At 43.8% G+C, this 14,365-nt stretch overlaps 1 protein-coding gene across 1 annotated transcript in view; it reads right to left on the reverse strand.

Moving 5' to 3' along the window:
- Positions 1–14,365, reverse strand: part of LOC113407021 (lanC-like protein 2) — a 58,120-nt gene that overhangs the window by 29,610 nt on the left and 14,145 nt on the right. The window contains exon 2 of the mRNA XM_029912068.1: positions 5,657–5,738. Within this exon, the coding sequence (XP_029767928.1) occupies positions 5,657–5,738 (82 nt within the window). The remainder of the gene's footprint in view (positions 1–5,656; positions 5,739–14,365) is intronic.

Raw genomic sequence — 14,365 nt, forward strand, 5'->3', positions numbered from 1 at the left:
AAAAAAAAAAAAAAAAAAAAAAAAAAAAAAAAAAAAAAACACCCTCCTCTCCTGGTCTAAAATCCTGATTATTCCATAAAAGATAAATCTGTAGGAGATGCAGTTCATGTCTCTCTTCACTCCTACCCTCACAAAATTTGATTTTCTCTCTCTCATATGTATGGGGGTGTTGTTAAAGGCAACTTCAATAAAATATGAAAAGGCTGAAACAAACTAATAAAAGCAAAGAAGTTATGTGAAAGCAGCCATGACAACTCAGCTTACACTAGCATGGCTAAGTGCAAGATCAATAGATAGGATTTTCAGTTTCTGGAGTTTATTTTTAGGTAGACTGCAAATCATTAAATGTAATACAACTGCTCGGGGGAGTACAGCTGCTCATGTGTTCGCAAAGCATGTAGAGTGGTAGTTTTCCTGTAAGGGTTATGGTCTTCTGTAGGAATCACTGTATAGTATGTTCATTACAATTGCGTTATAACATTTCAGGCACTTAGTCCATGTATTGGTTTTATTTTTGATTAGGGAAGCTACATACAGATGTGATGCAGTATAACCTGGGATCCTGCATTGTCACCACGATTTACTCTGTCACTAATGGTATACGAGAAGATACACTATGGAGTACTACCACAGTTCATGAATAATCAATTATCTATAATGTATTGCCCTATTGACTTCCATGGAGACTACTTCTGTAAGTAAAGTTATTCATAGTTTCCGCATTCAAAAGGGGAACACTAAGCATCCTATAAAAATGTACTTTTATAATACAATTCTTTTGGCGATTTTTTCCCCCCATCGAAACATTAACCCCCTCCCACAAATGTTACAAATAGTACATAGGTGTGGATCTTTACATTATTTAAAGTACAATTATCCATTTTGGAGGGGGGAAAAGAAATTGGTAATCCTTCCAATCTTTGATTATGGACAATTTATTTCACTGACAAGTTTTTATTATGTTCTTACCAGACAATCTGGTAGATCAGTACTTGACTGCAATGGTTCAGACAGTATGTCACTCAAAAAAATTTGAAAAGGGGCTTTCATTTTAACTTCCCTAAAAAGAACACAATATCTAGCATAGTATGGTAGATTAGTTTCTTCACTCCAGACTATCCTAGCAAATTAGGAGAGAGTTCTAAGAACATGAGAACTAGTACAGCTTTCACAGTTGCTAAAACCAGTAGACAGACACAAGTTAGTAGCCTCCAGTATCTAGAAGAGATACATAACTAATTCAGCTAGTTGTTAGCTCAGCTGGTTGGTTGTTAAAATGTTTAACCTTTTTAACAATTCTCGGTCTCCCTATTGCATAGTTTTTTTCATTGGCAACTGAAATAAAACAGATGGTTGGAGGCTGTTAATATTAACATGTCCACCTGACGCCATTTGCAATTCTCCATTGCAACAGGAGATTAGTTCATTAAGTCAACAGGTTTTTGCTCGACTATAATACATGAAAAATGAGGACTGGGGGATGGCTTCAGTAAAATTAGTAAAAAAAAAAAAGGCCTGTGTGCAATCATGAAGTTAAGTACTCCAAATATACTACCCTGAGTATCGCTGTTCACACTGCATTTGTACATTCAGTTGATTTCAAGCATCCATTTTACAGATACAGAACAGGTGACCTATGTATGACAGTTTATAGTTTACACATTTTTTCTTTTCTAGAGGTCCCTAGTAATGTATTAGACATTCAGATGTACACCTCCAGGATGAGGGTTCAAATCCACCAGCCCAAGCTGGTAGTCACCCAAAGCTATTCACAACTGACAGCTGTTCAATGATCTAGGTTTGGTGGACACAGCCATTTCCAATTAGACAACGGTAGTGCAGCCCCAACACAAAGGGTGGGCAAGGATTAAAACCAACATTTTCACAATGATATATGGAGACTAAACTGTTCTCTCTCCCCTCGAGGTGGTCACTCCAAGGACCAAGGCATACTGGGGGAAGAGCGAGGAAAGGTGGTACTGATGCAATGCGCTATGTCTCTTCTGTGGAATAAACAGAGTGGAATGGAGGACTTCGGTCTCCAAGGCTATTAATCTACTGAATGTTAAATGGACATTAAATAAATAAAAATAAGAGAATTTAAATGGTCTTTAAATTACTGAGAACATTCCAGAGACAAGGTGGGTGAGGTAATATCTTTTATTGGTCCAACTTCTGTTGATGAAAAAGACAAGCTTTCAAGCTCTAATATCCTGGAACAAAATAACTTCAACAAAAATGAGAATATTCCAGTCACATTACCAAATCATGCTGTCTTGCATGGCAGGTCCCTCCAACGGAGGTCAAGTTGTTTAGAGGAGGGACTAGGAAGTCCGGACACCTGGGTTCTGTTCTGGACCCTCTCACCTGGGTAAATAATTCAACCTCTTTATGCCTGAGTTTTCCCTGCTCTAAAATGAGGATAATACCTACCACACACCTTGATAAAATGCTTTGAGAAGCGAAGATGAAAGGCACTATGGGCTTTACTCTGATTTCACTTAAACTGGGTTTACACCAGTGTAACACTATTGACCCCGTGGAGCTACTCCAGTTTTACACCAGCCTAAGTGAGAACAGAATGAGTATCAGTTGCTAGTACTATTCAAAGCCCTGCCCAAATACTTATTACATTTTCCTTTTTTTGGGGGGGGCGGGGGAGGAGAGGAGTGGGAAGGATTGCTCTGAAGGTTTAACAACTGAGCAGGTACATGATTTGTTTGATAATATTTTACCTTAAGTTTTAGGAACACATTTGTTTAAGAATTCCATTCCTTCAATCCCAAAATCATTTATTTTGATGCATGTCACTGAATTTAAAACTGGGCTGCTTTTCTGCAGAAAATTTTAAATTTGTTTAGAAACAATCCTGCTTAAAAATCTATTCTCTGTTTTACTCACCTGTCTTTAAAGACCCACCCAACATGAAGAAACACTCAGAAGCTCCACTCCTGCAAGCTGATCCATGCGGTCTAGCCCTGTGGCCGCATTAAGCCCATTCACTTTTGCACTGATCTGGTTAATGAAAGATACTGGGATGGGCAAGTGTGGGGAAAGATGGATTTTATATACATTTAATTTATAAAATGTGAAAAAACAGATTCTCATGGCAGCTTTACAGCTGAGAATAACGTATACTATTTGTATATAGCATGAGCAACATATTCATTTTTATGAAGATTATTCCAGCTCGTGTTCATCCTTTCATGCTGGCTTCCTACCATGCCTATTTCTGGCAATGGAATGCACAAGCGGGGGAGGGGAATCTGACTTCCAATAGCAAGGTATTAACTTTATTCCCGGTTTCCACTGGAGTGTGCTGCACAAGGGGATGACAAATTCTCAGAGCAGAAATGGCTCTCTTCAGAAATACAGTTTCTGTATTACTCCTCCTCTGCTGCTGGTGAAATAAACCCGTGCTATCTTCTTAACTGCTACTCTGTTCTCTCTCTCTATTTATGGAACAAACAATTCAAATCCACCATGACCAGTGATTTTTTCTTTCAATTATGTGGGAACTGAAAAAGCTCTTTTCAACCTGAAACAATAGAAGGCCAGGAAACAAATACGTAATTTTGCAGATTAAATGCTGCATAATGGATTCATAAACCTCATCAGTTTTCCATTGCTGATGGTGACGTACGTGTGTGTGTGTGTATATATTATATAAAAATAATGTATAGTATGCATGCACACAGGACCTAATCCAAACTCTCTGAAGTCAATGAGAGTCTCGGGTTCATAGACAGTACACAGCATACAATTTAACTGAATTTTGGCATATATGATAACCATAGCTTGTATGTCTTTTCATGCCTACATGTTCCACATCTACTTTTGTTAGCCTGAAGACTTCAAAGTAAATCTAAGGTCAAGTTCAGCACCAAATCTTATTTAAAAAGTTAAGGTACGGTCCTTTAAAAAAAAAAAAAAAAAAAAAGTGAATGGGAGGTTACCAGTCACTACAATTATTTGTTCAGTTTCTTATATTTGTAGAGCTGGAGTCTAAAAATTTCACATGGCTTGGAAAAAAGAAAGTCTCCCTCTTGCTTAAAAAAAAAGAAAAGAAAGAAAGAAAAAGAAAATAGATAGCTTGATGTTATTTCATGGAATTCAAACTAAACAGCAGGAAACTCTTTGAAGGACAGGTAGGACTGGCTCCCTCCTGTACTTTATGTACAATATTACTGGCAACTCATTAGTTTACTCCTCTGTACAGGACCAAATCCTGCATATTAAATGTCAGGGTTTTTTTAATGTTATAAAAAAACCCAAACCATTGTAAATAATCTGGTATAACAATGCAAGAGTAAGAGATCTAATCCAGCACTGTGTCACGTCTATAACCAGCTATGGTATCTGAGGTTGCAGTAATATAGATCAATACTTGCTGAATTACCCTCATATTGCAATCGTAGCTGATTTTGCATTTGTGATTTTTATGTCAAGCCAGCCGCCTGACTGGATCACGCAACAGTCAACTTCTCCTTTCCCTGAAACATCTTAGGTCATAAATACAACCACTGGAAAGTCTTATGGTTTGAAGGAATACTGTCAATTTAAAATCCAGTAAATTTAAGAGAGCAAGTAAGTTAGACAGACAGTGTGGCACCTGAAGCTATCTTAGGTGCTCATTTGGCCCCATCACGATAGCATTTGAACACCTCAATCTTTAGTATATTTATCTTAACAATTCCCCTTTGTGGAAGTGAAGTACTATTTATATTTTACAGATGTCAAATGGAGACAGAGAGGGACTAGGAGCAAGATTATTAAAAGGTATTTAGCTGCACAGGTGCTTTTGAAAAATCCGTTAGGCATCTATCTGCATTTTTAGGCACCTAATTCCCACTGAGAAATCAAGTGCCTAGGTGCTTCTGAAAACCCCACTAGGTGTCTATCTGTATCTTTAGGCACCTAAATATCTTTGTTAACCTGGCCCTGAATGGACTTCCCCAAGGTTACACAGGCAGTCCGTGACAGAGCAGGGAAGAGTTGCCAGCTAGTTCTCTAACCACTGGACCATCCTACCTTTGGATCATCAGCCCCTCAAGCTCTCTGCAAACTTTTGTGGTTTTACAGTCACATTTCATCTCTTATGTTTTTCTCTCCCCTGATGATGTGTGACAAAAGTAAAACCTCACAAACCAAAGGAGAAACTTACTGACAATACAGGGGAAAACAATGAAACTGACTATACCCAAGGTCCTGTCAAGTGAACAAACAGAAAAATGTATTTCCTTCTCATCTCACTCAGTCATTTTACATAAAAAGATTTCAGTCAGAAGTATGATTTTTAAGTTGATGACTTCTTTTAAACACACAAACGTTATATGTCTAGCGCCAGGCTATCCTGCAAAAGATCACTTTGGAAAACTGAACTTCCAATAAGCACCTGATCAGAGACAAATGGCAAACAAGGGTAGAAAAATGAGAGGGGGGATGGGAGGGGAGCAATGCTAGTAAGGAAGAAAAGAGAACATACACGCTCTGGGTGAAATTCTAGCCTCACTCATGTCAATGGGAGTTTTGCCACCGACTTCTATGGGGTCAGGATTTCACACTTTTATGCCCAGGGTCCCTTGGTTATCTGAACAAGTGAGATCCCAGGTCCTCTTCAGCCCCATACAGCCTTCTTGGACTCTCCTCTTCTCACCTCCATAGAGCTCCTGCAGGAGCAGAAGAAGGGTCCCAAACAGTTCTGGAAGACTTAAGGGGGGCTGGGGGGGCACTGCTCCCTGCAATACCAACACAGCAATCAGCAGAGAAGGGAATATCTTTGCCCCAGTGGACCCTCGTCTCACCTGGACGTATTAGTTTCATTTTTGAAATGTCAGCCAAGTTCAGTCTCAATAGGCTATGCTACAACAGTCATGTTATAAATCACTCATTCACAGCAGTCCTATGCTCACGGCCTCCCCCAGCATCCCTGTTGCACTGTATTCATGCACAGTTAGATAACTGGTACGCTGTCCCTTTAAGATAGGCACCAGAAGTGACCCTGAGACACAGGCTCTGTCTGTGTGCGCACTAAACTGTGTTGCTGATAGTAGAGCGTGTACTGGGAAAACCACCTCAACAAAAGGTCTGCTTAGTTTACCCTGTCGGTGCGGCTCTCCATTCCTGTGAGCAGTCTAAATGAAGACAATACACAGGCTTGGCAGCATTCGATTTTTTTTTTTTAATATAAATTTTGACGGAGATTATCGATTCTGATTTTTAAATATTTTCTCCAATTTTTAATCACTTTACATGTTCACAGTTGCAGGAAGCTTTGGGCATTTAGGGCAATAATTATTTAATGACATGGAGATTCAAAAAATTAAAGCTTTATAACTGTTAAACACAAACTGTCAACACCACATGTTAAAAATATATAAAGTAAATATCCTTAGCAAACTGCAGTTCTTAAACAGCATTTTTCCTATTTTGCCTAACTGTAAATTTTGATTATTAATGGTGCAATTTTTTTTAAAATCAGTTTGCATGTCTACAGTGAAATTGATGTTTACCAAAAAACAAAAACGAAAACATCTAATCTTTCCATGTCTAACAATACACTTGAGGAGCAGAGTGAGGGCTTGTCTACACACAGTTTGAGCACCTTGAAATGTTTGTGTTTGGATAAACCCTTGGACTCTGCCTCTGGGCATGGAGAAGAGGAGCTGTGAGTGAGGCACTGTCTAGGCTAGGAAAGGGAGATATGTTTACCTAACATGTTTGCTAACATGTGCTAATTAGCATAACACCACTTAGCAATGTTGATCACAATCATAGTTGCCAAGAGGTTTTTAACTGGAGGAAAAGCCTCAGAAGCAGACCTACTTTGCCAAGGCAATCAATTTTGCCTGTTTTGGGTTAAAATTCTCTTAAGCCTTGGATGCAGGGGTAATGAAATGTTATCCTTATTGTATGATTAAAGGGCAGCAGAACTGTAGTTAATATGCCCTAATCCATGGCATATTATATGTGAATGTAACCTTCATTCGCTAAGCGTGGGACAGTGAGCGAAATTCAAGTGATGGACAGAGGGTGGGGTGGGAGGGTAGGTGTTTCTATCTGGGTCATCCTGTTTAAAGGTCCTAACTGCCATTTGACCCTCCCTCTCCAGTGTTTTCAGACAGAGCTAATTAAAACTCAATTGAGAGTCCTTGTTTCTTTGCAGCAATCACTAAGAGCTGAAAACACTAAGGCCTTGGCTACACTTGCGAGTTACAGCGCTGGAACTCACTCCCCGTCCACACTGGCAAGGCATTTGCAGCGCTGTATCTCCGTGGTTGCAGCGCTGCATGTACTCCACCTCTCCGAGAGGAATAGCGAGTATTGCGCTACTGCTGCAGCGCCAGTGTGGCCGCCCAATGCGCTGTGAATGGCCTCCAGAATTATTGGGCAGTATCCCACAATGCCTGTTTTAGCCACTCTGGTCATCAGTTCAAACTCTACTGCCCTGGCCTCAGGTAACCAACCATGTGACCCACCCTTTACATTCCCCGGGAATTTAAAAAATCCCCTTCCTGTTTGCTCAGCCCGGCGTGGTGTGGAGTGCTATCAGCGAGTCTTTCCAGGTGACCATGCCTCCACGCACCAAGCGAGCCCCAGCATGGAGCAATGGCGAGTTGCTGGACCTCATCAGTGTTTGGGGGGAGGAAGCTGTACAGTCCCAGCTGCGCTCCAGCCGTAGGAATTACGATACCTTCGGGAAGGTATCAAAGGACATGATGGAAAGGGGCTGTGACCGGGACGCCCTACAGTGCAGGATTAAAGTGAAGGAGCTGCGGAATGCCTACCGCAAAGCCCGCGACGCAAACGGCTGCTCGGGTGCTCCCCCCGCGATCTGCCGATTCTACAAAACAGCTGGATGCGATACTTGGGGTTAACCCTACCTCCACTCCGAGCACCACCATGGACACTTCAGAGCCGGTGGGGGAGTAGGAAGAGGAGGAGGAGGAAAATGGGAGTGATGGTGGTGGGACGGATGGAGACACCCCAGAATCCCTAGAACCATGCAGCCAGGAGCTCTTCTCGAGCCAGGAGGAAGGTAGCCAGTCGCAGCAGCCAGTACTTGGTGGAGGACAAACAGAACAGCAGGTTCCCGGTAAGCGGGGTTTTTTTTCGGGAAGGAATTTTTTCGGTGCGGGCTCTTTGGGAGAGGAGGGTTAGGCATGCATGCCTAGATGCGGAATAGTGCATTGATGTGGTTTATCACATCGCCGTAATCAGCCTCGGTAATCTCCTCGAATGTCTCATCCAGAACGTGTGCAATGTGCTTGGCGCAGGTTTATCGGGAGAGCCACCATGGTCCTTGTCCCAGCCAGGCTAACGTGTCCGCGCCACGGTGCCGCGAGGACCATTGCTGCACACAGGCAAGCTGCATATGGGCCAGGGCGGAAGCCGCACTGCAGTAGAAGACCTTCCCTTGCTTCCCAGGTCACCCTCAGCAGCGAGATATCGTCCAAGACGAACTCCTGTGGAAAATGTTGGGTCAGTGTAGGTTCCCCCTGAAGCTGTTGGCTCTCCCCAAGGCACAGAAACCCAGAGGACAGTGCAGCCCTGAAACAATCAGTCCCCCTTACTCACCATTTTGAGGCTCCTGTGGGATATGTATGCTCTGTTTCGGATGGGAAAATTATGCTATTGTGTAGACCCTGTGTGTTTTCTACTCCTTAAGTGCGGGGGGAATCATTACTCTGTCTGGTATAAACAATGCTGCCTCTGTTAAATGTTGCATTTTGCCTATACAGCTGCATCAACCTTGAGACCTCAGCCGTCCCTCTTATCGCCTGCTCAGAGACTACAAAGACTCAGGAAGAGACCGCGAAAAAGCAAAGAAGACATGCTGCAAGAAGTGATGCAGCAATCTATTAAAGAGAATGAGAAAGCACAGAACTGGAGGGAGAGAGAAAGCAGGATCCGCCAGGAAAATGCAGCGCACCGGCGGCAAAGAACCACACACCGGCAGCAAAACACTGATAGGCTCATAAGCATCCTGGAGCGCCAAGCAGACGCTATCCAGGAGCTGGTAGCCATGCAGAAAGAGGAGCAGTACCGCAAACGCAAATGCCAACCCCCCCCTACAGCCCTTGTCCCAAAACTCTTTCCGTTGTGCCCCACTGTCACCTCCAACCCACTTTCCCCAACTTCCGTGTTCTTCACGCCACCCGCTGCCTCCAACACCAGTATCTTCACCACCCAGCCCTGAAAACCATGACCCTTACCCTCTGCACTCAACCCCCATCACCATGCAGTATAACTGTCCTGAAGTGTAGTACTCACTGCACAGCACACCAGACAGGACATACGCAAATCTGTGATTGTACTGTTCCCCACTCCACCCCCTTGTTTCTTTTCAATAAATGGATTTTTTTGGCTTTGAAAACATTCTTTATTATTGCATAAAGTAAAAGACTCCTTAGCCCAGGAAATAAACAGGCACTGCAAGTCTGCTTAGCAAACACTGATTCCTAAAGATTGAAACTACTGCACTTCACTCCCGTGCAGGGCATCAGATATCACTGCTGGTTTTTAGCCTCAAATTGCTCCCTCAAGGGATCCCTAATCCTTGCAGCCCCGCGCTGGGCCCCTGTAATAGCCCTGCTCTCTGGCTGTGCAAATTCACCCTCCAGGTGTTGAACCTCAGAGGTCCATGCCTGAGTGAAGCTTTCACCCTTCCCTTCACAAATATTATGGAGGGCACAGCACACGGATATAACCGCGGAGATGCTGTTTTCAGCCAAGTCCAGCTTCCCATACAGAGATCGCCAGCGGGCCTTTAAACGGCCAAAGGCACACTCCAGTCATTCGGCACCGGCTCAGCCTGTAGTTGAACCGTTCCTTGCTGCTGTCAAGGCTCCCTGTGTAGGGTTTCATGAGCCACAGCATTAACGGGTAAGCGGGATCTCCAAGGATCACAATGGGCATTTCAACTTCCCCTACCGTGATCTTCCGCTCTGGGAAAAAAGTCCCGGCCTGCATCTTCCTGAACAGCCAAGTGTTCCGAAAGATGCGTGCGTCATGCACCTTTCCAGGCCAGCCTGTGTTAATGTCAATGAAACGCCCACGGTGATCCACAAGCGCCTAGACAACCATAGAGAAATACCCCTTCCGATTAACGTACTCGGATCCTAGGTGGGGTGGTGCCAGAATAGGAATGTGCGTCCCATCTATCGCCCCTCCACAGTTAGGGAGCCCCATTTGTGCAAAGCCATCCACTATTTCCTGCACGTTACCCAGAGTCACGGTTCTTCTGAGTAGGATGCGATTAATGGCCTTGCAAACTTGCATCAACACGATTCCAACGGTCGACTTTCCCACTCCAAACTGGTTTGCGACCAACCGGTAGCTGTCTGGAGTTGCCAGCTTCCAGATTGCAATAGCCACCCACTTCTCCACTGGCAGGGCAGCTCTCAATCTCGTGTCCTTGCGCCGCAGGGTGGGGGCAAGCTCCTCACACAGTCCCATGAAAGTGGCTTTTCTCATCCGAAAGTTCTGCAGCCACTGCTCGTCATCCCAGACTTCCATGACGATGTGATCCCACCACTCGGTGCTTGTTTCCCGAGCCCAAAAGCGGCATTCCACGGTGCTGAGCATGTCCGTGAATGCCACAAGCAATTTCGTGTCGTATGCGTTACGCGGCTCGATAGCATCGTCGGACTCCTCACCCTCACTTTGGATCTTAAGGAATAGTTCGACAGCCAAACGTGACGTGCTGGCGAGACTCGTCAGCATACGCCTCAGCAGTTCGGACTCCATTTCCCGCAGACAGATCGCGCTGCACAGAAACCGTTGAAAGATGGCGCCAAAGGTGGACGGAAACAAAGGGATTTCTGGGATGCGAAGCGATGCATCACGGGGCATTGGGACAGGACCCAGAATCCCCCGCACCCACGCCCCCTTCCCACAACCCACGGCGCCAGAATGGGAAAAGGTGCTCTGTGGGATAGCTGCCCATAATGCACCGCTCCCAATAGCGCTGCAATTGCCGCAAATGTGGCCATGACAGTGCGCTGGGCAGCTGTCAGTGTGGACAGACTGCAGTGCTTTCCCTACTCAGTTGCACGAAGTCAGGTTTAACTCACAGCGCTGTACATCTGCAAGTGTAGCCAAGGCCTAAGTAGTGGACCATCAGAGCGTGGAATTGCAGCTAAATGCAGTGCGATAAGAGATGCAACAGCAGCAAAGTCACTCCCCTACCTAGCAAATCCTAGAACTGTGATTACTTAGCTGAGCTAAGTGGTCATGGTGCTGTAGGATCAGACTAGGATACAGCAGAGCAGTGGTGATGGTGGCGGCATCATTTATCCCTCACCCAGTGAGTGTAGGTGAAGCCACATGAACGAACCTCTGGACACTCAGGCTTGACTGACCTCAGACAAGAAATTGTGAGTGGGGTGTGAAGGAGGGAAAGGGGGAGTTAAACGGACCTTGGACTTTCATACTGCAAGTTAGGAAACTGCAGCAAAGAAACTGCTCAAGATATTGTGGGGTGTTTTACTTATTGTTTGCATACTTCTGAGTCACTGTTGCGATCTTTTTCCCAAATCAAGCTGAGTTCCCTCTCCCCTCAAAAGTCTTCTTTTGTTATGCACAAACTCAGTGCTTGCAAATGGGGGTATATTGCCTTACAGGAGGTGCCCCATGCTGTATTCTGTTTTCCCAGGTTCCTGGGTGGGGCTGGAGCCATTCTGTTTTGTAATGCTAAAAATAACCCCCAGACACTGAACCTGGCCTTTGTTGCTGCCAACACCAACTGGCAGAAGGGTTATACTAGCTAGCACATTTGGTAAACACACCTCGTTCTTCTCCTCTATACAGGGCCATACATGCCACATCGCTGCCTTGGAAGGCAGGGAGCTCCTTCTTCTGAGCACAAGTAGCCTCAGCACCTGCAGAATCCAGCTAGGTGATGCGTCTCTGATGAGTTACAGAGGTACCAGGACTCAGAATTTAGCAAAAGACTTTTTTTGTTTTTTATTAAACTTACTATTCATTTTTGCATCTTTGACTACAGCTGCTTTTCTGAAAAAGAGACAGACATTTGGCATTGTCACCATACAGCAAATGAAGTTTAAGAGAGATCTAACAATCCTGCTGCAGCTCACTCCAATCCCTATGGAAACAAACACCAGTTCTGCAAAAGCAGGTCCTTATTGAACGTTCTGAAACACTGACTGCAGAACACCGTATCCTGTTTTCATTGATCTAACATTCATTTTCATGCAAGCAGCATAGTTAGAACTCATGTAAACATCAACGGCTGTAAGAAAAACAACTCCACATGCTATTTTTAGAACAAGTCCTTACACTCATAAATCATCTTACCTTTGGGGGGGAAAAAGTTAAAAATAAAACCAAGGACTCACAAAAGGAGGGGTGGATGGTTGGTAGCAAATTCAATTTAAAGATAACTTTTCTTCTTATTTAAAAGTTGTAGGCCAGGATTTTCAGAAGTGTCTAGTTGCTTTGGGTGTCTAACTCAAGATGCCTTAAAAGGACCTGATTTTCAGAGAGTGGGTGCTCAGCAATTTCTGTAAATCAGGCCTCTAAAGTGCCTCAAGTTGGGCACCAAGAAGCCACTATTCACTTAAATTCTCAAGATTTTCAGAACTGTATTAAACACCAACAACATCTAAAGAAAGTGCTAGAGTATGAAGAATAAATCTAAGGTACTTGGATATCCAAAACGGCCACTTGCCTCATAGTATATTTTGGTTGGCATGTATTATTACAATAAAAACTAGATTATCCAAATACAGTAACTCCTCACTTAAAGTCGTCCCGGTTAACGTTGATTAGGGAACATACTCGTTTAAAGTTGTGTAATGCGCCCTTCTAACATTGTTTGGCAGCTGCCTGCTTTGTCTACTGCTTGCAGGAAGAGCAGCCTGTGGGCTTGGAACCAGGGTGGACCAGCAGCCCCCTATCAGCTCCTCGCTCCCCTAAGTTCCCTGTGCAGCAGCTGTCCAGCAGGCTAGCAATTGCAGCTGTCCCTCCCCCCACTGCCATGTGCTGCTCCTGCCCTCTGCCTTGGAGCTGCTCCCCGTGACTCCTGCTTGCTGTGCGGGGGGGGAGGGAAGGAAGAGGGGGGCTAATGTCAGGGTGTCCCCCTCCCCCCTGCTCCTGCACCCCACTTACCCCATCTTCCATAGAGCAGGGGGGACACACCAGGGCTCAGGACGGAGGGAGCTTGCAGCAGCTGCGGTCTCAGCAAGCTGATCTAATTAACAAGGCAGTGTACTTAAAGGGGAAATGCGCATATCTCCCTCCATTCCTGCTGCCTTGCAGAGTGAGAGTTAACCCTTGAGGGCTCAGCCAATTGCTAGATCATCATTTAGCAGTAAGGGAAATATCCCACCCTCTGACTCCTCCACCTCAACCAAGCTTCACAATCATCATTACTGTGTACCAGTATTAAATTGTTTGTTTAAAACTTGTGAGTGTGAGAGATATAAATAATGTCTTTTGTCTGGTGAAAAAAATTTCCCTGGAACCTAACCCCCTCATTTACATTAATTCTTATGGAGAAATTGGATTCGCTTAACATCGTTTCGCTTAAAGTCGCATTTTTCAGGAACATAACTACAACGTTAAGTGAGGAGTTACTGTACATTTACTCAAGCTTATAAATAATGGAGGGAATTATGAATTTAATAACCTCAAGTTTTTGAGAACAGAGGTTGAGATAACTGGAAGTTACACTCTATTTTGAAACACTGTGAACATATACACACAGTATGCATAGAGCCAAAAAATTCTCTTACAGACCAAAATATGTTGCATCTTAGAAGTCCATTTAATTTTCACCACCAATAATTCACATAATTGAATTTGTTTAACCAGTCAGAACAAGATTTTTCTGACTATCAGCTCTGTAAGTTTAAACTGGGATCTGATGAAGAGCAGGTAGAAATCAAGCCATGCTCTGTCTTTAACAATTACTACCAGTAAACATTCTGAAATCAAAACTTAGGTTTTCATTCAGGACAGGTACAAGGGCTTGTCTTTAAGCACATGTGTAAGTCCCAAAAAGGGGACTTAAACCATGTGCTTAAGTATGTTCCTGAATAATGATATATGCATGTGTTGCAGTCTATGTTTTCCTGAATTGGAAGCCTTAACTTGTTATTATGGACAGGGAAGAAAAGAACACAACTGTTGTTTTTCTAAGCCTGAGTGGGCTTTCTAGTCACATTTTTTTGTTTTTAGTTAACATTATCTGGAAGAGCCACAGGGAGCAAATACATGTCCTGCATTGCTTGACTATATTAAGCAGCACTGGGCTTGAATGTAGTATCATAGAACTGTTTAACCAGGCCAGCCCAGGAAATGGCCTTTTGTCCTGATTAAGCAATATTTATTACAATCCCAT

Source organism: Terrapene carolina, unplaced genomic scaffold (genome assembly GCF_002925995.2).
Source record: "Terrapene carolina triunguis isolate 2854851 unplaced genomic scaffold, T_m_triunguis-2.0 Scaffold180, whole genome shotgun sequence".
NCBI lineage: Eukaryota > Metazoa > Chordata > Testudines > Emydidae > Terrapene > Terrapene triunguis.